The sequence below is a fragment of the Cinclus cinclus genome, chromosome 9 (genome assembly GCF_963662255.1).
Source record: "Cinclus cinclus chromosome 9, bCinCin1.1, whole genome shotgun sequence".
NCBI lineage: Eukaryota > Metazoa > Chordata > Aves > Passeriformes > Cinclidae > Cinclus > Cinclus cinclus.
This window is the reverse complement of record NC_085054.1, coordinates 23,070,159-23,096,575: the sequence shown is the minus strand read 5'-3', so window position 1 is coordinate 23,096,575 and position 26,417 is coordinate 23,070,159. Positions and strand designations below refer to the sequence as shown.

The 26,417-nt window shown below is 40.4% G+C and overlaps 1 protein-coding gene across 2 annotated transcripts in view; it reads right to left on the bottom strand.

Moving 5' to 3' along the window:
* Positions 1-1,347: 1,347 nt before the first annotated feature.
* Positions 1,348-26,417, bottom strand: part of R3HDM1 (R3H domain containing 1) — a 49,792-nt gene continuing 24,722 nt past the window's right edge. The window contains exons 14-27 of one of the 2 annotated variants that reach the window (XM_062498091.1): positions 25,286-25,543; positions 22,922-23,076; positions 21,582-21,683; positions 18,160-18,414; positions 17,578-17,698; positions 12,761-12,915; positions 12,061-12,209; positions 9,837-9,940; positions 7,971-7,979; positions 5,991-6,154; positions 5,631-5,775; positions 4,629-4,708; positions 3,769-3,853; positions 1,348-2,784 (exon numbers count right to left, since the gene is read on the bottom strand). In XM_062498091.1, coding sequence (XP_062354075.1) covers positions 2,426-2,784; positions 3,769-3,853; positions 4,629-4,708; positions 5,631-5,775; positions 5,991-6,154; positions 7,971-7,979; positions 9,837-9,940; positions 12,061-12,209; positions 12,761-12,915; positions 17,578-17,698; positions 18,160-18,414; positions 21,582-21,683; positions 22,922-23,076; positions 25,286-25,543 — 2,141 coding nt within the window. In that variant the 3' untranslated portion in view covers positions 1,348-2,425. The remainder of the gene's footprint in view (positions 2,785-3,768; positions 3,854-4,628; positions 4,709-5,630; positions 5,776-5,990; positions 6,155-7,970; positions 7,980-9,836; positions 9,941-12,060; positions 12,210-12,760; positions 12,916-17,577; positions 17,699-18,159; positions 18,415-21,581; positions 21,684-22,921; positions 23,077-25,285; positions 25,544-26,417) is intronic. The other variant, XM_062498092.1, reaches the window with a different exon arrangement.

Here is a 26,417-nt window from a genome sequence, read left to right as displayed (position 1 = left end):
GGCAACTTGCCTACAAGTTCAAGTTTACAACTTCATGATAAAAATGAAATATTTTCTGTGCTTTGTTCCTAACCAGTGTATCCCTCCCTTCCTGTTGTTTGAGCTTATACCTCACATCACCTATTTCTTCTCTGTCTATTACGAGGACAGTTTATGAAATGCAGCAAGCCCTGCAACATCCTTTGGAAAGAGTTTGATTTGATACAATTAGTGATTTGATGGTGGTTTGATGAATTTAGTGCTGGGGTCATTCTGAATAGATGGAAGCTCTCAGCTACTGCCTGCCCTTCTACATCTTGGAAGAATCTTGTTGTGGAATGGGATAACTATGGGAGGCAGCTGCCTTGCTGGGCTGAGACACCTGTCCCCACAGCCCTTTAATCTCTTAGCTACTTGTACAGGATTAAACCATAATCCTCAACTAGCGTGGGAATCAGCAAGAGGCAGTGGCAGAATGCAGGCAGCAGTCATGTTGTCTGTGCTGTTCAGGGGAGGAGTAATTGATAAACTGGGGCTTCTACCAACTTTGGGCTTGGCTGCAGTAAAGTCCAGCCCAAGGAGCAGCAAGAAATACATCCTCAGTCAAGCACAACATGAATGGCAAGTACCATCCTTTTAGAAAAGCAGACTAGAATGAGTAGATTTGTCTTTTATCTGGGGACTTGAAGCTGGACACAGCCTCCTCTTTGTTTTAGGGGAGCATCTAAGTTTACCTTCAGTAAACACGTGTTGCTACAGCAGTCCACAGAGTCAAGTCGCGTGAAACTAATTTCTTGGGCCACATTTATTCGCAGACAGGTCAGATCTTTAAGTTTTCCTCCAAGTGCTTCATCACTGGGTGTTCAGGGATAGTATAAATTGCATAAACAATGAAAATTAATGCTGGTTTAAGCACCTTAATTCTTCACCTTTGCGCCCCCTTTAAAATGGTTTTAAACACAAAGTTTACCTTGAGTTTCCTCTTTCAGAAGTCACAGATGGACAAAATTATAACCTTATGAAGTCATCAATTTGTTGCTTGTCTACACAGCAAATCAGTTCCTGAGCTAAAAATAAAAAATCAGGAGCAGTCCCCCTTAGAGCATCTGGTTAATTTCTCTTTTTTACTTATACAGAGAAACATTGAAATATTATGAAGGGCTGGATAACAAATACCAGAGGAGGAACAGCAGGTCATTTTTTAAGAGGTTCTGATATTTGTGGCTTTAAGTTCTTTTCTCACATTTGAAAGGATCCCAGTCATTAACATGAGTTCATCCAGGTTTCAGAAGACTCCTAGAAGCTTAAACAAGTGCACTGAAAAAGTTTGTGTTTGTAAACATTTATTCTTTTGAACTGAAAAAGGCTTGCATCAGCACACATTGTACAGACTTGCAAATTACACAAGTTGAAAAAGTTTTGTTTCATTTATGTGCAATGAATCTTTAATGTCCAGTGAGCATCTGCAAATGATGAAAACTTAAACCATTAAAAAGGTTTCCAGCACTTATCAAACACAATTATCTTAGCGTGAAAAGGAAGAGAAAGAGACCCATACTGGTGGGAACACAATTAAAGTGCAAACATTTTGTCACTTGCATGAAGATACATAAAGTTTCTTCACACTTTTGTTAAAAAGAAATATTAAAATGTGATTCAGTGAACATTCTTTGTAACCTATTCATAGTCCCCTCCTAGTAATTATTAAACTTGCTGGATCAGAAGCAAATTCTTTAAGGGTACAAACTTGTAATTTCTTTTGACATTGTTTGAATGTATTGCAAAAAGAGAAGTACCACCTAAGGAGTTAGTTACTAGAATGATTTTTTTTTCCTTAAAAAAAACAACCAAATAAAAAGAAACAAAAAACAACCAGAAAAAGAAGAAAAAATGAAAAAAAGGAAAAAGGAAAAGAAAGGGAAAAAAACCACACAAGGGACAAAGAACAGGTTAATTTGAAGATCTTGGGTAGTTTGCTAGAAAATGAATATAATTCCTTGAGAATGGTTCTCTTTTCCTCTCCACCAATCCTCAGGTTCCTGCCTTGGAATGGACAGCTGTGTGCTGGCTGTGAAAAGGGATTATAAAATACAAATCTGCATATGGATTTTTATGAACATCTGCTGTACAATAGAACTTTGGATCTGATACAAGATTTCAAAAATATAAAACAAAACTACTATAAAAGTAGGGGCATTTCAGCAGCATTCCTTACGGAAAGCTGCCTGTCGCAAAGATCACTCCTTGCTATTGTCTGGGATTAACTCCGTAAATTTTTTTCTTCATCTTGCTGGATTCACTGGGTTACTTATTCTTCAATGGCAAATGTCATGTGACAAAACATCCCAGGAGTCTCTCTGAAGAGAACAGAAACCCCATGACATCAAACCAATCGAGGAGGGAGGACACGGAAGTAGTAAAGGCCGAGCGTGCAGCGGCGTAACTGCTACTGAGAGCTGGCCCTCTCCAGGACGTGCAGGTCGTAGTGCTTCCTGCTGGTTCTCAGGCGGAACTTGCTCACCGAGGTACTGCTCTGTCTCTTGAGCGCGCTCTGCGCGGCCGCCATGCTGGGGAAGGTGGCCAGGACCGTGTAGGTGGAGGCCAAGTCCCCGGCGCGGGAGGGCTCCGTGCCCCCGCTGCCGTCCCCGCAGAACCGCCGCTGCTGCTGCTGCGCCTGCAGGCGCTGGGAATCCCTCAGCCACCGGATCTTGGCACCCACTTTCAACAGTTCTCCAAAGAGTTTCTCTGCTTCCGTACGAGTTATGCCTTCTGGCAGCTCAGTAATTTCTAGAACTTTCCCCACGACTGAAAGAACACAAACAATGAATCTGAATTGGTTAATGCACCTAATGATAGAACACCCTAAATGAAAAATGACTTATTTCATACTCTATCTCCAGTTGGCTGATACCAGATCCACAGGCTTTGCTTTCCTGGTATTCTGGTCTCACATTTAGCACTGCTTACAAATACAAATTGCTTACTTGTGCAAGTGTGCAAATAAAAGCTGGGAATGCAAAGAGAGTCCTCAGAATAAAGGGGGGGAAATATAAAATAATCAACAACTCATTTAGCAGCAGTTTTCAGAACTCACTATAGCATCTTACTGACCTTGCCTGCTAACACTTCACACATCACCAGGCCAAAAAAACCGGTCTGTCTTATCTCAAAAAGAAAATTCCACTAAATTGTTAGAAAAAACTGGTTTATCGCTAACCTTCTGTGAAGAGCTGACAGTAGGTAACAAAAATTCTTTCCAGTAAAGGCATTAAGATAGATGCCATCAGATTTTATTTGGATGACATCTATACCAATTCCAATGAGCTAATCTGTAGATGGCCTAGTATGTCTCCCACATCCGTGTGCTTATACATATTAGAATGGGAAAAACTAAAAAAACAAAAAGTACAAACTAATTTGTGGCTTATGTCTGTTTTAACTTGTTAAGCCAGTAAAAGGAAGCAGGGGTGTGTATAATTAGTACTTAATGTAATAATATCATAGAACTTAGGTCCAGTAAACTGATATACTTGCTCTTTCTTTAAGTACTCTCCAATCCTGAGCTTCTCTGGTCTTTTTTCTAGCCTTCAAAACTACACTCTTCCCTTTTAACTTTCCTCTCCCCCTCTCTCCATGTCTTCCTCTCCATCCTTACATTTCCCATGTTTGCCATGTCCATTTCTGTTCACTTACTCTTCACTTTGGCCCTTCTCACCTTTTCTTGTACGTTCCCAGCCCATCACCATAATTCATTTTTCTGGAGGACTGTGTCAGTCAGCAATTCTATACCTGGTTCTCCTGCACCAAGATCTGCTGAAGCAGCCTTCTTTGCTGGTTTCTTTCCCCTGTTTCCATGTCTGTTTCCAGGCTGACACTGGCAAGATTGACATAAAGGGTGTACTTTAATGACAATCCATCAGTATCTTAAAATTTCTAGTCAGCTCAATGAAAAGCAGTGCAGAGGAATGTCTGGAAAATAACCTGCACTACCATGGGACAGAGAAGATTTTCACATCCAATTTTAGTTATTGAGATTGATAATCCTACAGTCAAGCACATTCAATTCTTCTCTATAGAAGAAAGGGAGGCAATGATAGGGGGGAAAAAAATTATCTTAAATCATCTTGGAAGAACATCCCTCTGCCCCAGTCACCACATCCTCTAGCTGTCGCTGGAATTGGGTAGAACTGAGCAAGGTAGAGACAGTGATTTGTGTGCCCCAAAAACTAAATAGAAAGACTTTTCAGCTTTGCTAACACCAATATTTTGGGCTTATTTTTCTTATAAGGAACTATTTGTTTAGAAATTACCGCATGTATTTTTTTTTAGAAATGGTTACATGAATAAAATAGTTCTAGCAAAGGTTCCGCTTTAGATTTTTGAATTAGCTAGTGAATTGCTTAAAAAAAAAAAATCCATCATTTACACTGTGCCAAGAAGCCAAAGTTCAGATAAATGTTTCTCCCTTTTTTAATACAACAAACAAGAATAATGGGGAGTATTGACAGAGAATAAAACTTATTGCAAAGCAAGCACCTTCCACTCAGTTACTCTCCAAGTGCAATAACACCTTCCCCTATTCAAGGTGGTTGTAATGGTAGTTCTGAAATTTTTTTTTCCTTGTTCCCATGAGATTGTTCTCTTAATACCTGTTGGCTTGTTACTTGTCCACGTAATAAAGATGGATTGTATTGCAGGGGTTGGCCAAGCAATGGGTATCTGGCATCTCCTTAAAGAGAAAGGTAATTAGAAGGGTTTTTCTGTTACAGGAAATCTTCCTCCAAGTCCCTCTCACACTATGTTACACAGAAGAGAAAGCAGAACCGCGGTGCACAAAGCTCAGTGTCTGGCTGGGCTAACAAACTCAGAGCTGCCCTGACTCCATCAGTGTCAGCCACATCCTGATCCCAAGGTGAAAAGGTACAAACTTTCTGGTATTTAAGGATTATACTCAAATTTTTTGTAAGTTTTGCTTTAAAGTAAATCTTTCTGTAAAATGGACCTATTAATTTTGAGTTTGGGAATTTTACCAGGATACTTTTGCTCACTGACAAAAAGGGTTTATATCACTGTATTTTAAACAGTATCAACTATCCCATCTCAGTGAAAACTCCCTGTTTTCTGTTTTGCTGTTGACATGGTAGCAGAGGATTAAAATTATTCTACAAGGAATTTCTTGTGTCCTTGGGTGGGTCCTATCTGAAATACTGAGGTACAGTCCTGGCTAGAGGCTCCATCTCATCATGCTTGTTGTTCTACAGAGGAACAAAGAATACATGCGTAGGCAGTGGTGCAGTTCAGCCCATTATCAACTAATGATATATGGTTAAGACTTGAAGCTAAATTCTAGCAAACATTTTATTCATATTTTTAATACTGAAATGGTAAGTTTTACAATATGAGAAAGTCAGTGTGCTAGAGAAACACATTAATGAGGAGATGAAAAGCCTTTGAAGATATGGGGGACAGTATCAGTGGAGAGCGATAAGGTGAAATTTTAAATGATGTTTGAGTGAATAATTTTGATGATTCTGCTTCAACAGCAATGCTACTAAAGTGAGCCACAACTCATCACAAAATCCTCATATAACTTGTATTTTAAAACATTCAAATAGAATTCACACACACATTGTAGTTAACTAAAAATATACCTTGTCCAGGGACAAAAGGTCTAGAAAACTGGGACACGATAGAAAGAGGTGTGAGCGCGGGACGGATGTTCTTCATGTTTGACAGCTGGGCTGGTGCTGGTGATTGGGCCGGTGAGGTGACAGGGCTGCCCAGTTGAGGACTATGCTGCAGCTGGAATAAACAACACCTTAGTGTTTCAAAAAGTACTACTTGAACAAGCTGAACAGCACCCACAGCCTTCAAAGATTTAAATGAATTTAAAGTACCTCTATTACGTATGATCAGAGCAAGATTTTTATTGCCCAAAAAGAACTTTTGAAAAAAGACAGAATTTGTGGATATTTTAAGCCATCCTGGAGAAGCAGACCAGCACCTCGTACCTGTGCAGCACCGTCTAAAGTGCTGAGTTCCGTGGCCTTGTGTCCGCGGGGGTGATCACAGTAGTACTTGCCGGGTTTCCTCTGCGGCGGTGACGGGTTCCGCGGCGCGGCGCTGCCGGGCACGTTGAGCTGCATCATCACCACCCCCCCGGCGGGCGGCGGCGCCACGGCTGCAACGCAAGGAGCCACAGGGCACCGTCAGCACAGCCCGCGGGAAAACACGCGGAACGTGCTCCGCTAAAGGAGCTGCTGATCCGAGAAAGCTGGAGCACTGTCTTCTGTACGATACATTTCCACTATCGGCTAAACCTGCAATAGTTTACTTAGAGAGGGCTTCCCGTAACAAGACACAGTGGAGCCACTGAAACTCATTGCTGGGAATGTTTTTGAAAGAAATTGCTCTGCTTATTAGTAACTGACAGTATTCAATATTCACTGCAGTTTCTATCACAACACTGTATTGCAGAACGGGGTATTAAGCAAAAACATGCTTCATTTAAAAATAGAATTTTCCTAGTTAGTTTCAGATGATGTGCAGCAATGCAGACTCAGAATGTTTTCTCTGATAGGATGGCATGTATCAGAGACCTGGGATCAGCCTCGAGTCTAGGCAAGCTTACCCTCACTTACAAGTTCTCCCTAGGAATGCTTTTCTGGGCAGACACTGCAAATTGATACCCATACCCTGTCCCACCTGGGCAGCCAAAGGAACTCCAGGGAGAGCACCTAAACATCCAGCACCAAGGTTTCACACCAGGAACTGTAAGGAGAGGCTGCCCAAGAGACAAACCACCTCTGCCCTTGCCCCAGGTAATTTATATAGTGCCCTTTTTATTTGTAAATGGTTGTTTGCAATTTCCTTCTCTGCTCTACCCACTGTTTAGAGCATTTCTCAGAAAACACGATTAAAACACAGTTTAAACATCATTTAATCATCCATCTTTAAAGCAGGATTCTGCAGTCTTCTCAATTTACTGCCACGTCACAGCATCAAGACACAGACTATAAAATGCACTCATCTGGTGGTTTTTTTGATAATGGGCTATTGTTTTCACAACCCCTGGGCTCCACATAAAGAAAGAGACTTATTAAAAAATCAAACCAAACAACATAGAATAAGAAATGCATAACATTAAAACTACATTAGCTTTTGTAAATTGTATTTGGAAATATTTATTACATGGGTAACTGAATTAATAATATTTTCACGTCTATACTTTCTTTTTAATGTCAAGAAGTTTTACCCAGGTGTTACAGATTGCAATCAAAACATCACGTATCTGGCCAGCTTTAGCAGAGGATATAAATTAAGGCATCCCTGCAAGAGCCACATTGTGAATATTTCTGTTTTGTTGCACAGCAGAATAAAATACAACTCTGTTTACGACTGCTACATAATCCAAATAATGTACAACACAACAGTTTTCCACTGTAAAGCCATAAACTTATCTAGTCCCTATATGTAAACCTGAGATATAACACACACCTATTTATACACTACATCTAACACGCAAAAATGGGTTTCATTTTAATATTATATGCATATATTTATATGTTTTATAATAATTTACATCTTGGTGGTTTATATACAGAATTTCACTTTGCAACACTCTACCATACTCTTTTTGACTTATCTCTGTTCTGTGAGAACACCCAACAAAAACATGTTTTCCTTCCAGAAACATCTACACCACCATCTCTAAAAGAGTGCCAATCTAAAATGCAATTTAAACTGCAAAAGAAAATTGTATACGTTCAGAGAATCATGTTTTTTCTTTTGCTTCTAGTTCCCCAGCATTTCAGGAAATGAAAATAAACAAAGTATCCTGACACAGTGAAGTGCCATACAGTGCATAAGTCAGTTTGCAGACACTTTATGACCTGTCAAATCCCATAAGAAGGGATACCCAGAAATCCTCCAAAGCCGCCCCAGCTTTATTTACAGTCTGGTCCCCTGTAACACAACTCTGCTGATTTTCTGTGGACCTGCTCATTGGCCCTAGCTCAAGGTCCTTCATTCAGCATCTCAATGTCTTCACTTACTGAAAATCACAAGTTTTGATTTATTCCCCAGAATTTGCTCCCCCAAAGAGGGCTTCCTCCTTCCTGAAATTCACTTCCTTAAAACCCAGTTTACAGGTCTGAACCAGGCCATCAAAACTGCACAAAACCAGCACTTCCAGGATAGGAAGGCAGAAAAACAAACTAGTGCAAGGCCCACTTTAGACATTCTGAAATTACAATCTTCCACAATTAAAGCCAGACTTGAAGCAAAACAGAAACCAAACCAAACCTGCCCATGAACTGCTAATTCATTTATCTTGCCACGTAACTGCATGTTATCTATTTACTAATAAACAGGTTCAAAAAATACCTTAAAGATAAATGTTTGTAAGAAACACTACACCTGTAGCAGAATCTAGGTCATTGATCTAGGGTTGTTTAATCTAGTGCTTGCTTGCAAAATACTGAGATGGCAGAAGTTGAGATTATCCCTTTTTTTACCAACCAAGCCTCTAATGGATCAAATTCTCTAACAGTAACTAAAGACAGTGCCACTGTGGTTACAGGAGTGTTCTGTAATCTCTTGTTCCGTGGCTAACCCTAGTGCTCTCATTTTCCTGACCAGGCCATCAATTTTATAGTTGGACCTTCAGAGTTTAAAATGTTTGGATATTGACATTTATAAATGTTTCATGGATTGACAAGATCTATGTCAACACTGATTTCAAACAGGTTGAGGCTTTTGTTTACACATCTTAAAATTACAAAGTATTTTGTAGATCAAAACCTTCTAAAATTGACTTAAATGTTTCTGCTGAGTAACATTTACCTGCTGAGGATGGCTTCCAGGCCACCCCCAGGCAGCCACTGTTTCACTTAAATTACAAGTTATCATTTTAAAAGATACATAGCAATACAGGTGAAAAAAAAAATAAAAAAAAAATTAGAGATGGCACTCAAGTTTCAATTGTTCTAGCAGTTAGCCATGAAACCAATCTGAAAATTTACAGCAGGTTCTAGACAGAATGGCTTAGATGAAAATCCCAATAAAATATACCTTTTTTTGGCTGCATGATGGAAAGACCAGTGGGTGAACTTTTACATGATGAGGGTGGAGACACTATGCTGTAGTGCACAATGGAAGCAGCCTGCTGTGGCTTTGACTTGGATGAAGGTGGCAATAATGTAGGAGGTGATGGCTTCTGACTTGAATGGTTGCTATAAACTATGGAAGTAAAAGCAGTAAATAAGGCTGCCATAAAAACAAAACACCCCACACAGCTTTGCAGTACTTTCAGCTTTCCAGCAGGTCAAAAAGCTACCCCACAATGCTCAGTTTTCAAACTCTTCTCAAGACCTCTTAAGAAAATCACTGCTCCCACTCTTAACTGAAATCTAGAATGGTTCTTGAGTAGAAGAGCCAAATATGCTGCTTCCAAAAGCAGAAAAAGTGAGGTAGATCTTTCTATCAAACAGAAACTCAAATCTCAAACTTTTTAGACCCATCTGGCTATTCAGGAAAGGATGGAATTGATTCTGCTGCCAATGTATGGTTCCCATGTCTGTCTTGACCCACCAGTACATATGCAAGGCATTGTGATGTATGACACTGGATTTTAAGGAAGTAACTTGAGATACTTCAATGATAAAAAAAAATTGAGATTTCAAGTTGATCTGCCTCGGGGTTATAAATGGAAAATAAATTCAAAAATGGAACAAATGAGGAAATAGAATACAGCAGTTAATACTAAATCAAACCCTTAACAGCAAATATCCAAACACCCAGCATAATAATAGCTAGACATTTTTTAAGTTTATCAATGAAAACTTTGTTCTCCCAACCTGCACACTGCTGTCCTTGAAGCTGCTGTGAGTTGCATGGTGATGATGTTCTAGGAAACTGTATCTGCTCTGATCCAGGAGGCTGCAAATATCCTACAGATGAACTGTAATAACAAAAAAAGATCATGACAAACATGCATTTATGCTTCACTCATCTAATCACGACTTCTGCATTTGCTGTCTACGTGTACTGCAAATCACTGAGCTTTTGTTAATTTTAAACCAGTAATATTCCCACCTACCCCTGAATTCATTCATTCTTCAGAGGACTGAAGCTTCTCACCTCTGCCTTAGCAAAAACACATGCCCCACCTACACTGAATAACTGTATTAATTCACCTATTTTGGTATTCTATTTTTGTGTCCATAGCTCTATATCAGCATTAAGACATGCAGAACAATAATAATAATAATAATAATAATAATAATAAAAAGACAATTTGTTGTCTTGCTCACTTAAGCAGAATTAGGTCTCGGTTAAGCGATCCCCACAGCCCCTGCCATGAGGATTTGGGATGCAGTCCCTCAGCTGGGGGCTGGCCCTGGGCAGCTGGGGCAGCACACCAAAGACACAGCTCTGCTCCAGGGTCCACTGACACAGCCCAGAGAGGAGATGGCTTTTCCAAAGGGGGTAGGAAACGGAACACGACTCCAGGGATAAATAACCATCCAGCTGTTTGCAAAATGTAGGAAAAGGATAACTTTAAAAGTTTATTTATGCCAGGTAGTTTTTTCCAGGGTTATCAGGGGAAAACCAGGTAACAGACATAGTTAGATTCTATTATACAACGAATGCTCAGCCAGAACATCAGGTTGGTGGCTCATAATCAGAACAGTGCCTACAGAATCCTGTACTAACATAAACATTCTGAGAATAAAACGATTCCTTCAAATTGTGGGGGGAAAAAAAGGTAGGTTTAATCCTCTTGGACCTACTCTTTTTACCTATATTGTCAAAAGTTTGTTCCATCCTTTGTCCCATAGGTCACTTATATAATTTTAATTTAAAGATTCCCTTCCCTTAAAGCAGACAAAACCAAGAGGAAAACTAACACAGATGCTCTCACACAGCTTCTGATCTGCCTACTGATTCTGGTTTTCAGCAGTGACCTGTAGGTTTGACACTCAGCTCCTGCAGAAGAGCATTTTGCTTTCCTTGTTCAAGGGCTGCAGCATAACTATTCTGATGAAAGCAAGATGCTGTCTTTAGTTGCTAGTTTGCTCTGAATTCCTAATAAATGAGAGGGACATTCTAAATTACACAAAAGATCAGCAATCAAACTTAATTCAATAAAAGTTTGGAATTATGCTGACCTGTGACTTCACTGAATCTCAAATATAATAACTACAGAAAAGGATTAAAAAAACCCACAGATACAAAGAACAGGAATTCAGATTTAAGTAGATGAAACCATGCTGTGATGACACAAATACTACTGAAGTCTGCACTCTGAAATGGATGAACAAGCTTCAAATGCTTGTTTAAAAGCTCCCAGGTATTTTTAAATGCTGCACATTTGTAAGTTCAAAAAACGCAAGAAAGAAATTGGTAACAAGCATTAATCCTAATGAATTCTCCTAGGTACTTGCCTATCTGTTATCAAATAGACTGCTTTGGGGACACAGATGTAATTCAGGGAGGGCTGTACATGCAGACCAATTTGCTGCTACTAAGGTGGGTAAAAAAAAAAGAAAAGAAAAAAGTTATTTATCAAATAAAAGCCAAGTTGCTATACTTGTTTCACAGCCAGCTTGGGGCCATCAGACCTCATCAACAACACAAAGTAAGCTAAACCTTGTCCATTCCAAAAAAGAAGTCAGTCTTTTTCTGGGATTCAAGTTATTTTTCCTGAACTCATTATTACTGCAGTATCTTTGACAAAACCAGTGAATATGGATAGTCATCTTAAATATTACTGCAGGAGGACTGAGCTGCTGAGCACGCTGGTGTCTCATGGGTAAGAAACAGAATGCAGAAAATTTAAGAGGTGGAACTGCAGTAGGATTGCTGAAAGTGCTATGGAGACAATGTTTTCCAGTCCAACAAGTACATCAGCTAAAGCAATACTGCTTGTTTCACTTAATTGCATAGGAGCAAAAATAGAGTGCCTGTAAGTCTGGTTTAAAATAAGTTTTAATATGTGCAGTACTGAAGCAGATCCTGTCAGTTCTTACAAAGCCACTAAGCCCAGCTGCTGAGAAATCAAGTATCAGTTAAACTTACCTTAGGTTATTCTGTTGGCCTGATGGAATGACACTGTAGTACACTGGCATTCCTGTGGTGGGCAGTCCTTGGCTGGACTGACTGGGAATTATAACAGGCTGCTGATATGTCTGCTGGGGCACTGCTTGGGAACCTTGAGGCACCGAAACCTGCAATGGGCCACACAGTAAGGTTTCCTCCTGCAGACAATGTTTCTGCCTCTTGACCATCACCAGGTGATATAAGAATTTAAAAATAACCCCGGAAACGGAAAGATCTCTAAACGGAGTTCTCTAAACCCAGAAGAATGATGATAACAGTAGCTAATTGTAACAATGCAGTATTAAAAAAGTAATTCTTTAAATCTTCTTTCCCCCAAATGGAAATGTTGGCTCCAAGGGACTCCATAAATTAATAATTTATTTTCTCTACAATAGAAAGTGGGGTGGTGGGAAGGAAACCTTCCAAGCTTTTCTTCTCCAGCCTCTGAACTGCAACTGATGCAGCACTTGGCTTTCAACAGGACTAGAACTTGTGCACTTGTGACACTCTCTTCTCACTTCAGCTGTGGGTTTGTATCTTTTACTTCTGTCCCCAAAGTGAACTTCGACACCTGCTTGCAGCTTTCTGCCATTTCTACCATAAAGCAAAGGACTTAAAGAAAACCCTAACACTCAAACCCACAGAAGAGTCATTGGAAAGTTATGAACACGTTACCCACCTGATAAGATGGCACTGAGGGATATGGAACAATCACACCTTGAATTTGATTCCCAATGTTGTTGTGTTGGCCACTGACTAGATTTTGACTCTGAGACTGCTGAACTCCAACTAAACCCTGGTAGTTTTGCTGCTGGTTGGGCAAAATCTGGTAACCTGAAATTACACATTTAAATCTTATTTTGAAATAATGAACACATTTTAAGCATAGTTGTCTATGCAAGAATACACGTGTAGTATTTTCCAATAACTTGTTTAATCTGGCAGCTTCACAACAGTTGAACTTATCATGCATATAAAAAGAAGCCAACATTAAAATTAAGATATTTACTCCTTTGGATTCAGCATGAAATATTATCCATACTGTTTGCAATGCTGCTCCCACATGCGTGCACTATTCATTTACACTCTGGCTTACATGCATTAACACCTTGATTTGACAGGTGAAAGCTGGAAGCACTTGAACAAAGCATGCTGGACAGGATCAAACCCAATTAAATTGTCTGCCACTGTGAACAAGGCCATTCCAGGTACTTCAGTTTGAAAATTCTACATATGCAAAATTCAGCTTGGACCTCAGGTGCCCCAGGGGTCAGAGCATCTTGACTACAATTCAAACTAAAACAGACTTCAGGAAAATTTGCATAAGGCATGTGTGCAAATCCTTTCCAAAGGGGCAATTTCTTCTGAAATCTGTAATGCTAAAACCAACTGGGGACTGATAAAAAGATTCCAAGTTCAAGCCATGTTGGTACATAGTGGAAGATGTTTTATATTCAAAGTTATCTTAGGGATACAAAGAAAGATCTTCATAGTCAGCCCTCTACAGTGCCTTTAAAACAATTTATTATTGCTTAAACAGATATCCTCTCCTATCTTTCAAAAATTGCCTAAAAAACTCCACCCCGCCCCAAAACACAAACCAAAACACCCCAAGCACGAGTGCCAAACAGGAAATCGGTGCATTTATAAAGTCGAACCTAAACTCCCTCTTTCCCCTTTTTTTAAAAAGCATTTAGCAGCTAACTGCTACCATGATCCAAACACATGCAGAACACAAGTTCTTTTTCTCTCATGTTCCATCATAAAGGTGTGCTCTACTTACCATTTCAGCAAAACCCCAGCACAGTCAGTGTTTCTGAGACAAAGCCAGTTATCCCTCCAGAATAACAAAACTGGGCTTGTCAAGATGCACTGACGGCAAGAAGAGTCTGTGTTTGAGTTGGACACATTCACAGCCCACTGACCTTGACATTCCCCATGCTCTCTACCTTGGCAAGGAGCTATAATAGAGCAAATTTAGCTGCAAAAACTCACTTGGATTGTCTTTAAGCTGTGCTAAAAAAAAGCTTGGTCTATTCTGAAAGTAATTCAGTTAACGTAAAACCTTTGTATGAGCAGCACCCACCGATGTTCATTGATTTCATCCACACAGGGTACAATGAACATTGTGCACTAACAGCCTCAGCAGGCTCTCTATAGAAATTGCAACAATGAACGCTAAAAGAAGACTGTTAATATAATCAAATATTGCTTCAGAAAATTAAAGGGAAGAAGGTTGAGTTTGTTAAAAGCAAGACAGCTATTCAATACAAACACAGAACACTAGAAATATTTTCAGAGGACTAGACAAAACTTCAGAACAAAACATGCTTGAAGCAGGATTAGTACTTAGAATTTTTAATAACTTAAGTTTGAAATGTGCACAAAATGCCCTTCATATCTGTTACATACAAGATGTTTTAACATACTTTGTTATAAAATGATCTATGGCCCCTAAAAAGCAGCAGAATGGGAAGTTGTGGTGTGACAGACCCAATCAGTGCACCCACAGTCTGAACCCCTCGTGTCCCAGAAATTGCAATGGACCCACAAGTAGTTCTGCAGCCTTTTCTGGCACTTGCAGAGACAGAGACAATCAATTCTGCAAGCAGAGGGAACTGGAACAATACAAATTGGCTGCCACGAAGGTTCCCCAGAGCGTTCCAAAGAATGCTCTATTTTTAGCTGCAGTTTCACCTCTACATAGAGTGGGCTAACAGAAATGCAGTACTCAGCACAAACCCCACACCTGCCACAGCAGATTGTCCCATTACACAGAAATATCTGAAACTGGAGGTAAAAATAGGAGCAGGTTTCTTAGTCTTTATATAACTCAAAAGAAATCACAGTTAATGTAAGAAAAGTTAACTCAAATACAGAAACACATTTTTTGAATAATGCATTAGGAGTGAGAAACTGTTTATTGAAGAACAGAAAAGCAAGTACAACCACTCGGTTAACAAGCTGGGAGTTGATGAGCTTGGTTCTGACTACTATAATTACAGCTACTGCTCCAGCTGGAGTAGTTTTATCCCTGGCTTGTGAAGCAGAAGCCAGTTGAACTGCAGCTGATGTTCCTACAGGAACTGTAGCTCAGACTGGATTTTTAAGCCACCTGTAGTTTGGTGTCACAGTAACTGGGCTCACATTAATGTGGCAATCAGAAATCCTTTCTTTCTTAAGGAGAATTTTCTTCTCCCAACATCTTTTGGGCAACAAAAGCATTTTCATTAAAAGCAAAACCCCCCAAATATTTCACCAGAAACCCCTTTAAGAAGGAAGCCAGGAAGCAGCTGAAAAAGAGACCGGTTCACTGTGAGAAATGTAAACCTCTCAGACAGTGTTACGGCCCCGAATCCAACAGCTCATCAATAAAGTCAGGCCACTCCTCAACATTAGACCAGTAGTGGCTGCAGTTGCCATGCTCTCGGAAGCTGTCATCTTTTATCTGAATTTGTGTTTGCAAAGTTATTTCATAGTTAGTAACCACTTCCTGAGATGAACAAACCCCATGGCTTTTATGTAATGCAAGATTGGTAACTCTCATTTTTGCTCAGGTACTTTGCTTTATGAGCCAAGTAATGTGGTACCTTTGGTTCAAAACCACACATTGCTAATAAGCATCAACCACACTTCAGGTGTAGCTTTATGCCAAATTAATACAAGTATCAATGGCTTAAAATATATTACGAGGGGGAGAATTTTCTCTTATGAGACACTTCCAGAATAGATAACAAGACATGGAACCATCAGTTTCTAAAATGCTGATTCAATTTTCCCTATAAAGCATTAAATGAGAACCAGCAATGGCTGGAGAGCAGTTTGGAGATTTTCAGTTAAACATGAATTATGCAGTTCCTGGAAAGATCCTTCTTTCTCCCATTAGTGCTGGTAAACACCAAGTAACCAAAACACTGAATAGAATTATTGGCTGGACCATCCCTATACTACCTAAACACGATTCCCTTGATGTCAAAGTGAAGGTACAGGGCACATGATCAAAGCAGTAGAGCATCTGTCTGCACAGCTTGCTTATTTTGTTTCTTCCAGGACAGAGAGGGGGTTTATCTGCTGACACTTTTTACTCACAGGCAGTAAAATTCAGTTAAAATATAAAGAGCTAAAAGCATACAAGAAAGGAACTTACCTAATAGCAACCACTTCATCCCTTTGTACCTTATCACCCCATGCTTTCCAATTCAGACTGGTTTGTTTGGGTACAAATGTACACTGAGCTCTCTGAATTGGGGAGTTTGTGTGCTACTCACACAGGGTGTCCCCACAGTGGGAAGTAATCCTTTCTAAGCCTCAGACTTTTTGCTATTAAGTAGTCTAGGTATTAAAAATTCTGAGGAAGGAAAGCAGGTTGTGTAATACAGTTGGGTAACACATCTCTAACACCAGTGGATAACACAAGTTGCAAAACCAAGTAATTTGTTTTCCTTTGAAAAAAATCTTTGTGAACTGAACCCTGAATAACTCCATCAAGTGTTGCTACTATTGGAGCACTTCCTAGAAGAAGTGCAGAAAAAGAGCCATGTCTCTAATATGCTGCTTCACAGGACATAAATAAATCCAGTTAATATTTGTAAAAGCTGATCTTTCATCCTGTTTCTGTAGAGCAACATATAGCTGGGGGCAGGGGAAAGAATTAAAAAGACCCTCCTGAAGAAAACTCAGGAGGTTGTTACGTATTCTACTAAGAGCTGGTGTAAAAGCCTGGTCTTTAGGGATCTCTGCCTCCAAACATCGCTAGTTACTTCTGAAAGGTTTGACCATGAGTCAAGAAATTACTGAGTATATTTGTTTCAGGAATACAAATCTTATTGAAGAAGTCATGGCAATATTTAGAACAGATTGTCAGAATAACGGTAGCCTATAGTTAAAATCTGTAAGGAAAAAAGACAAGAAAGGAAGGAGATGGAAATGAAGCTTGCTAACATTCATACAAGGGTAAGTCAGACAGTTGAGAAGTCTTTACTAAAATAGGCAATCACGTAAGTCTCATTTATATATTTCATCCAATACCTTGATACCTTTTATCATAGGACAGAAAAACTAAAATAGTATCACCAGTATCTTCTGCACAGCACTCTCTTTATGCCACAGCATTTAAGAGAAGGATCTTTAGCTTAGAACTTTCAGTTAAGGTACATCTCTTTAATGTTTTATCATTTCAAGGTACTAATTTATCTTACTTTCCTAGTTAATCAAGTTACTAGTTACTAAGTTACAAATTTTTTAAATTGTTAACTTTTAAATTTTAAAAACCCTACAATTAAAGCTACAGCATGAGCCACTCAAAGAAATGGCTTGAATCCCAGGTTTCATGCACAAGTGCCTCAAATTTTTCCACCTTAGGTTAGTTACACTTTGTATTCTACATGTGATCCTCTACTTTATTTTAAATTTTACAGCAAAGTAAGTTTAAAAGGAAAAAGCCGGAGAAACACCACACAAAGTGTTCTAATGAGAAATGGCAAGAGTTGAACAAACCTGTCTGCTGGCCAGGCTGCGGCAGGGCCTGGTTCTGCTGCGTGCTGTAATGGACAGAAACAGGGCGGTACTGCTGGCTGGAGTGCTGGTACTGGCTGGGGGTGCAGTAACAGGGTGGCATCTGCAAAAGAACAATCAGAGGGTCACTACCTGCATGCAGCTCTAGAGAAGGCAGACATCTAAATCCCAAAGCCATAAAACAAAGATGCAAAATGTATTAAAACGTGCAAGGGGTGTTAAATAGTTTGGCGATTAAAAACCCTTATACTACATGAATTCCCTCTTTAGCAGCCAATTTCTCTACTTTCCTTGAAGAAGCAACAATCTCCAATTTCCACCAAGAGGCATTTGAGAGTCAAAAAACCTGCGCAGAACATGCGTAAATAGGAAAACCTGTGTGATTGTTGCTCCTCAAGTAAACCGAAGTCATTCATTACAAAACACATACTCAGAAAAGACCCCAGCCCCAGCACAAAAGCAGAGCTGCAGGGAGCCCCAGACCGTACGAAAAGGTGCTGAGTAGCAGAGCAGGGCGAGTTGAGTTTTCCCCCAGCTTTCAGAAGGATGTAGGAGCAGCGGTACCTGCGGCACGGGCGGCTGCACAAATCCCTGCTGCGGGAGCACGGGCTGGCCCACGGGGTGCCCGGGGCCCGAGTAGGGCGGAGCGGGCTGCGCTGCGGGCGGGGCGGCGGGCGCGGCAGCGAGGATGTAGCCGGGCTGCTGCGGGGGCTGCAGCACCACGCCGGGCTGGAACAGCGCCGGGGCGGGCTCGGCGCCTTCGGCCGGGGGCTGCCGCGCCAGGCTCAGGTGGCTGAACTGCGATCCCAGGTTGTCTTGCTGCAGGCGTGGGAAAAACAGGAAGAACTACATTTGCAAATGCACGTTCAAGGAAAAAGAAATAAAATAGCCGAATACCTCAGTAAGTTTCAGACAGCGCGTCTCACGTTAATGGGCAGTAGCATGAGCAGCCAAAAAACAGCAAAGAAGATGGAACCGCAGCAAATTATCTTCAGGGCTGACAGCAGGAAAGAACATCCATGTTCAGACTTCACTCTTTGCACTGCAAATATTTTGCCTTTTGGATTACATCTGCCTTTATCTACTTACTGTGATAATTCATTTGTCAAAAAGAAAGTTCAGAATTTATGTCACTAACGTTTTCTGATTGGACTCCAAAACCTAAGTGGAAACATCTAACCCCAGTTAAAATAGCAGGATGCATCGGGATGGCTGAAGTAAATTTTTGGTTTTAAGAGTTTAACATAATGAAGTTCTAATCCTGAGTTAGAAGGTACATTCCTCTAACTCAGTTATTATCCTACATGCAAAGATTAATTATCCTTTCATCTGAACTCAAGTAACAACAGCAGAAATGTGTTCCAGTGGTTACCCTCCATCTGTGTTTTATTAATATCTGAAAGGATGCCACTGATTGCACCCTGCACTGCAGGGTCCTGTGGAATCTTGAACTTCTGTTACTGTAATCCCAAGTTCCTTTTCTTAACAAGCAATTCAGCATCAAATCAGCCACATCCTGATAATTAGATGTGATGACTAACTAGTATTGCTTTTTTTTGCTAAACGGGAAGATTGGGTTCATACTTGGAAAGTGGACTCTCCAAACATGCAGGAACATTAAAACTATTTCAAGACCACTTGGTCTTAGATCATCCCAAAGATAGGAATTAATCAAGAAAAACTAAGTGCAAGCTCCATCTTCTACTGATTAGATACCTTAACATTTTTATGATGTTATGATTTTTTTAGCTCCCAGGCTAAAGATATAATTAATTACTGCCGGAAATATGAATTTGCACCAAAAACTTAATTTAGTATACCTTTAGGATGTATTTAGTACATCTTAAAAAGCCTTATTTTCATTAGATAATAATCTGACTTTGGTATTTCATTCCTTAATGGAGCCCATTAAATGCAACTATAATGCTTTTCTACATTGGATTTAAATTCTGCTTTTCCAAACCCTGAGTTTGAAGAGGAGATACTGCATGTGAGCTATCTTAGCTCTAAATATGTCATAAGGATAAACCCAAGTCACACCACAGTAATTTCTGTTACACTACCAGGGTAAGTAAAGTCTGACCCGGTCACTTTGTGACAGTGACAGGTATGGTACAAGCAGGATTCAGCCCTGGAACATGGCATTCCCAATAAATAGAGAAAGGACTCTGCTGGTGTCAACTACAGGGTTGTTACACTTGGAACGCAATCCAAGACCATCAAATCCTTTTCACTGTGTTACATAAGTTACCATCGGCAGGAATAAATGTTTGAAACCGCCAGGGCACTTAGTATTGGAACCCATTTCATGAATGTGAAATGCTTTGAAATTGCTACAAACAGGAGCAATTTCTCTGCTTTAGCACCTATTCAAACTCTCAACTTCAGAAGAATCATCCCTATTGAATTCAGCTAAAACTGTATCTATTATAAGAAATTTCTGATTAATGTTGAAAACTAGCTGTTGAACAACACTGTGGTGGATTAACATTGGCTGGCTCCTAAGGACCCCCCAAATCACTCCATCCTTCCTCTCATCCTTAGCAATACAGAGAGAGAAAATAATGATGAAAGGCTTATGGATCAAGAAAACTATAGGAAAATCATTCACCAATTACCACCACAGGACGATTAAATTTATTTATGCCAATTATTAACAGAGTAGGATAGTGAGAAATAAAAACAAAACTAGTACCAGCTTCTCTCAACCTCACTACTTGTTCCCAGACTCAACTTCACCCCCAAATCTTCTATCTCCTCCTCCAAGTATCACAAGGGATGGAGAATGGGGCTTGTGATTGGTTCCCAGTCATGTCTACTGCTTCTTCCTCCTCACTCTTCTGCTCCAGTATGGCATCCCACCCACAGGACACCATCCTTCACAAACCTCTTCAACGTGGGTTCTTCCCAAAGGCTGAAGTCCTTCAGGAGTGGAGTGCCCTAGTGTGGGTCCTAGCAGAAAACCTGCTCCTGAAGATTCCAGCCTCCTTTAGAACACCTGTGGGATGCTCCAAGGGCTGCAGGCTGGATATCTACTCCACCATGGTCCTTCATGTGCTCCAAGGGGAGAATCTGCTTCACAAGAGTCTCCTCCCCAGCACCTGGAGCACTTCCGTGCTTTCCTCCCTCTGGCCTTGATATCTGCAGAGTTGTTTCTCCCTCCTCTCTCTCACACCCTTCTCCAAGCACACTCACAGGTGCCACCAGTACAAATGACTGACTCAGCTTGGCCTGTGCACTGCCAGCCCTGGAGCTGCCTGAAATGGGCTCTGTCCAATGTGGGGCAGCTCCCAGGCTCTTCTCCCAGAAGCCATCCCTGCAGCTTCCTTCTCCAAAACCTTGCCACGAACTCAACACAAACATGCACTCAGTAGAGTATCAGAGCACACTTTGACCTGGAGTCTAGTTCAGATTCTCCCTTGGATAACAACTCTCCTTTACTAACTTTCAGTTTGTGTGTCTCTTCTTCTTATTTTCCTGGTTTTTGATAGACTAAGATATTTTATTTCCAGCTTCTACTTATTAAACAATGGATACTAGAGAAGTGGGAGTATTGAGAGTTCTACCAAAGAGGCTACAAGAAGATAACTAGGAAAAAATCAGAGCAGCTGATCCCTCAGAATGTATTAAGGTTCAGCAGAAAAGTGAGCAGACAAGGAAACGATAAGAAACAATGGAAAGAGGTTAATCCAGAGACATAAAAAGGTATTGACTGGCTAATGAAACAGCACTGAAAAACTTCCTTTAAAAAGGGAAAGGGAAATAATGTATCTCAAAATATAGAGGTATATAGACATAGCCTTAATTGCACATATTCCTGCTGAATGTGAAATGATCCCATCTTGGGCACTCAGGTGCTGCATCACTGTGATTGAGAGCCAGTCACTACCCTGGTATCACACAGCAATCACTCCAACAGGCAAGCAAAGGTCAGCAGCCAGCAGAGATGAGGCTGTGCAGGGAGCAGAGAAGAGAAGGTGTAATACCACAGAGTATTGCTGTGCAGAGGAGGCTGGCAGGAGCGGGGGTGGGTACGACACTGCAGAGTACTGGACAGGCTGGGAGGAAGGCTGCAGAGCCCGCAGAGGCTGCAGAAATAACAGGGTTAGGAACAAGGTTAATACCAGAGTAAGGAGTGAAAACAAATCTTTTCTAACAGAGAAAAGTATCTATGCTCCAGAAGAGCAACTCGCTCCACTTCCAGAAACAGAATGGATACTTCTTTTTTTCTTAAGCTTAAGACTGCATAGAACGAAAACAGAAGTAACTCTGAATATCTCAGTCTCCCAAAAGACATCCATTGCTTTATTTGTTATGGGCTATATTAGCTATGTCAGCAATTGCTTCTATTTAACATTTACTGTTTCCTTCAGAGAGACTAAAAACTCCACATTCATTTTAAACACAAGCTCTTTCAAAGCATCTAAAGGCAGAATGAATTTACTACTAACCATGGATTTAAAGATACTACTTTCATTTTTTCAACAGTATTAAATATTTTCTCTAGATAGTTATCAAATCAGACCAGCTCTATTGCAGCATACCTAGCTATCTGAACAGGTTTAGACAGGGAAAACAAACAAACAAAGGTAAAAGGTTTAGATGACGTTCTATGACTTTTTGATAGAATTTAAGAACCATCTGAAAATACCATGGGAGACTACAGCCAGTACACCTCGGTGCCTGATATAGCTGCTACGGAGAGGGAGAACCCTCCCCTCTCCTGCCCATGCATTTTGCTTCTCTTCTTCTAGAGCTGGGGTGGACTTTAATCTGGCCTATTTTACTAAACACTTGTACAAGACAAGGATAAAATAAATCCTGTACTTGTGTGTGTGGTTTTGTGAGCAGAATAGGCTGCAGTGCTACTCATGAGATGTTCATGCTGTATCAGTCCTGAGCTGCTCCTTCTGTGCCCTGACTCCTCCTTGTGCTGTACAGCCCAGGAATTCATCTGGCTGAGAAACAACCCTAAGACAAGAAACCCAAGGTTACAGTTGGATTAACTTCCCAGCTGCAAACTACATTGCTCTTAATACCTGGGTAACTCCACAGTGCAATTAGAGATGAAGGCAGAACCTGTTGTTCTTGGTAACAGAACATTTTCATACAAAAATTCCTCAGTATTTTTAAGAAAAGACTGCCTACCATGCTCAGGTATGAGCAGAGCTGATAGTTCTGAAGACTGGGAGGGAAAAAGCCCAGTTACCCTTATCCGTGTGACTGTTGTTCATAGCCACTGCAGAAGAATCAATAACCCCCTGCCCCTGTTGTCAGAGCTGAGTGAGAGCCCCGGTGTCCCCGAGCACGTGTTTGACAAGTGCACCTGTGAGAGGACAGGGTTGGCTCCGGGCTGGTGCTGGGCAGGGCTGGGCAGGGCAGGCTGAGGTGCAGCTCCAGGCACTTGGGTCCTACCAGGCTGCTGAGGCAGGGGAGGGTTGTACACAACCGGGGTGCCATCGGGATTGAGGAACGGCTGACCTGAGCGGAGAGACAAACACAACCAGCTGCACCATCTCCACTGGGAGAAAAAACACTAATGTACTTACAGCAGGCAAAATGAATACAATAATAAAACTGAAAAATAACTGAAGTCATACTGGTTTATATGACAGATTCATGCCAAATGCCACAACTACAAGAGCCGTGACTACATGCAGCTAAAACCCAAAATACTTAAGTTAAACAAAGACACCCCAGTCTTTATGTAGTGAACACACACAAAAATTTCTTCTATCCTACTCATCTTGAAACTTGATTTTTAAACGAGTAGATTGAATATGACAGGAGTAATAAAGGAAAACCCTACTAAAATACCATTTTAAGGATCTTTTAAAAATTCATCTCTTTTAATCAATTTGAAAACCAATCAGAACACAGGAGAGCTTAAAGACAAATATTTTTTGAAAACTATATAAAGCAACAGCTGCCCTGGTATTCCCATGACTGCTAATGAGATTACTGATAAAGGACTTTCTTCCCCTGTTCTTAGATTAATTGGCTTTTAGCTTTCAAAATAAATAACAGAGAATTATTCTCCTATTTAACAATTTGCAACCTCAATATTACAGCAATGGGCCAATGAAAAATAATTGAAAAATAAACTCCATAAACGTAAATTATAAAAAACCCCAGTGCTTTCTTTTTGTGCCTGGGTTGGAAAAAACTAAAACAAATCAAAGGAGCAGCAGCCTGGCTGGCAAGGACCTGTGCCTACCTGCTTAGTGACACGTGTCCTGCATTGGCTTATTCTGATGCTTAAAGGGCCCAACATGGATGTAAATTTTTCTGTCCTCTGATTCAAAGATATTCTTATCCTTTCCAGAAAGATTTAAACTGAGCCTAAAGCACCCTGTCAAAGCAGACTAATGCTCCTCCAGACTTCCTGAATCCTCTGTCAGAAACCCTGAGGAACCAACCTCTGCTTTGGCTAGCATTGAAACAATAAAGCCCGAGGAACAATTACAGAATACGATGATTCGAGTACATTGTAAATCAAAGTTTATCTGGACCTAAATGTTCCTTGCTCTCAAAGTGTTCTTTTTGTCTTCTGTAAGAAGCTCATTAGACATTAAAATAACTATGAAAGACTACTACTGAATTTAGCTCTAAGATGAAAATACATTCTCCTTCAAATCCAATGAAGGAGATTTTTATCTAGGAAAATTAAGTCCTACAGCAACTAATTTGTAACCAAATTTTTAGCAATTGATCCATATTAAGGAAAAAGAGGAATTGACCTATTTCATCATTATGCATTCTCGTTAAAGAAATTATCTACTACATGATCATTTTAACAACATTTTGCTTCAAACATCATGTGCAGTTATACTCAAGCATAATCAAATCCATCCACAGAACGATGGTAAACGTATCCTGAAGTATTGTCTTTTCTACAATGAAAATAAATCATTATACTAAAATTAAAATAAACACTTTCCTAAAATTAAGATATTTTACATAAGAGGTGAATTAAACTTTTCAGGATTACCTAATTGCTAAGTAAAAGTTTGTCCAGGGAATGCTAACTCATTATTTAATCCAGACAGGTTATTACAGATCTCCTTGCATATGCATTATGAAGCAACAGTTTCTTACTACTTAGTAAAAACTGCCAGTATTGGCCAATTACACCAATACTGATTTAATCCTGTTTTAAAGTGACAAGGAGAAGGTTAGAAATTGCCTATCATCCTGTGCTCCCTTCTTTCACTTGTATTAACTCAGCCTTGAGCATAGAGATGTATGTTGCATCAAAAAAAAAAAATAGATGATAAAATTCAAATCAATATAAATCCTTTTTCAGGCTCTCTCCCCTCACAGAAACTGTTTTATAATAGCACTGGAAAAGACATTTCCTCTCATGAAAAAAGCTGAAACAATTAAGTTATTCTGTGTTCTGGATAGTAAATCATATGATTTTCATATTTTGTGCAAGTCACTCATTAAAATTTTACATGTAAGTTAAAACTCTTCTAGAGAAAAATCATGTGAATTTACTCATTCCTTTGATCCTCCAGTCATGTTTCCTTGTTAAATTAAGTGCATTGAACAAACACAACCACATTAAAAAACTAAAGAGAAAAATAAAGGACAAAGGACAATACTGACATGAAGTCTTACGCAAACACTCGTGCATTTTTTTCCAAGTTCCCCAGTGTAACAGAGACTCCCCCAAGCATGTACCAACCTGTTTGAGGGTTGACCAGCACACTGCCAGGCGGGATGCCCGCTGCTTCCAAGGGAAGCAGAAAGAAGCTACTGCTAGCAGCAGGTGCCACTTGCCCACTCATGCCACCATCAAAGGAAAGAGAGTTACTAGAGCTGACAGTTGGATACACGGCAGGGGTGCCAGGGGAGGGCTGGCTTAGAGCTGGCACTGGAAGAGGCTGCTGGCTGTGAGAGAGAGAACCCGTGGAGGACCCTACACTACTAGAAGACTCTGAACCTAGGAAAGGAGTAATGAGAAATTGGTTTTACCTGGAGACAGTAACATCAAGCTCACTTTAAAATACACACCTGTAAGTGCTCACCTGAAAGCTCAGCATTAAGCACATTATTCAACAGCGGCCTTGTCAACAGCCTCCCCCTCCACCTCCCCTGGAATACCATTGCAAGGTCCCTTCTGTGAACCAAGGGTCAATTCAGCACTGCTTTGCACTGCAAAGTAAGGCTTTCATAGCTAGTTGGGTTTTCTGCTCAGAAAATGCGTATCTGTACCTCCAGAATTCATGGAAGTGATTAGTCATTACTCCAAAATGGTGGATTAGATGCACTGAGGCAATGAACTCCCAGCCCCAGCTCCTGCAGCTGTGCAGGGAATGCAGCTGCAGGGCCCTGCTGTCCTGTGGATTCACCAGCTGAAGCCTCATGCCCTGCACTCATAGCCTGCATACAAGCAAGGACCAGTTTCTTTCCACTGCTGGGGGTCAGATCTTCTGATTCACATGCTGGACAATTTGCACTACACTAAACCCCTCAACATTATTTGTTTCCTCCTCTGACAATCTGCAGGCTGAAATCAAAAAATACAGCTAGAAAAAATGAAATGAGGGTAAGATGGCAGCTTTAGCCTGGCTTTATGCAACAATTCAAATTTTAGAGGAGTATGAAATAGCCAATTGCAATCAATACTCATTTTACAGATATGAATTACTATAAACCTTGCAAGGCAGTGGAGAACCACGACCCTGAGCTTCCTGAATGCCAAGGCAGCTAAAAGAAATATTCCAAAAGTCCAGTATGGAGAGGTTTGTGGAACTGCTGTTCCCAGGTCACTTGATACCTGGAGCTTTAGGTGCACAGTTTAGCAAAGACTTAAT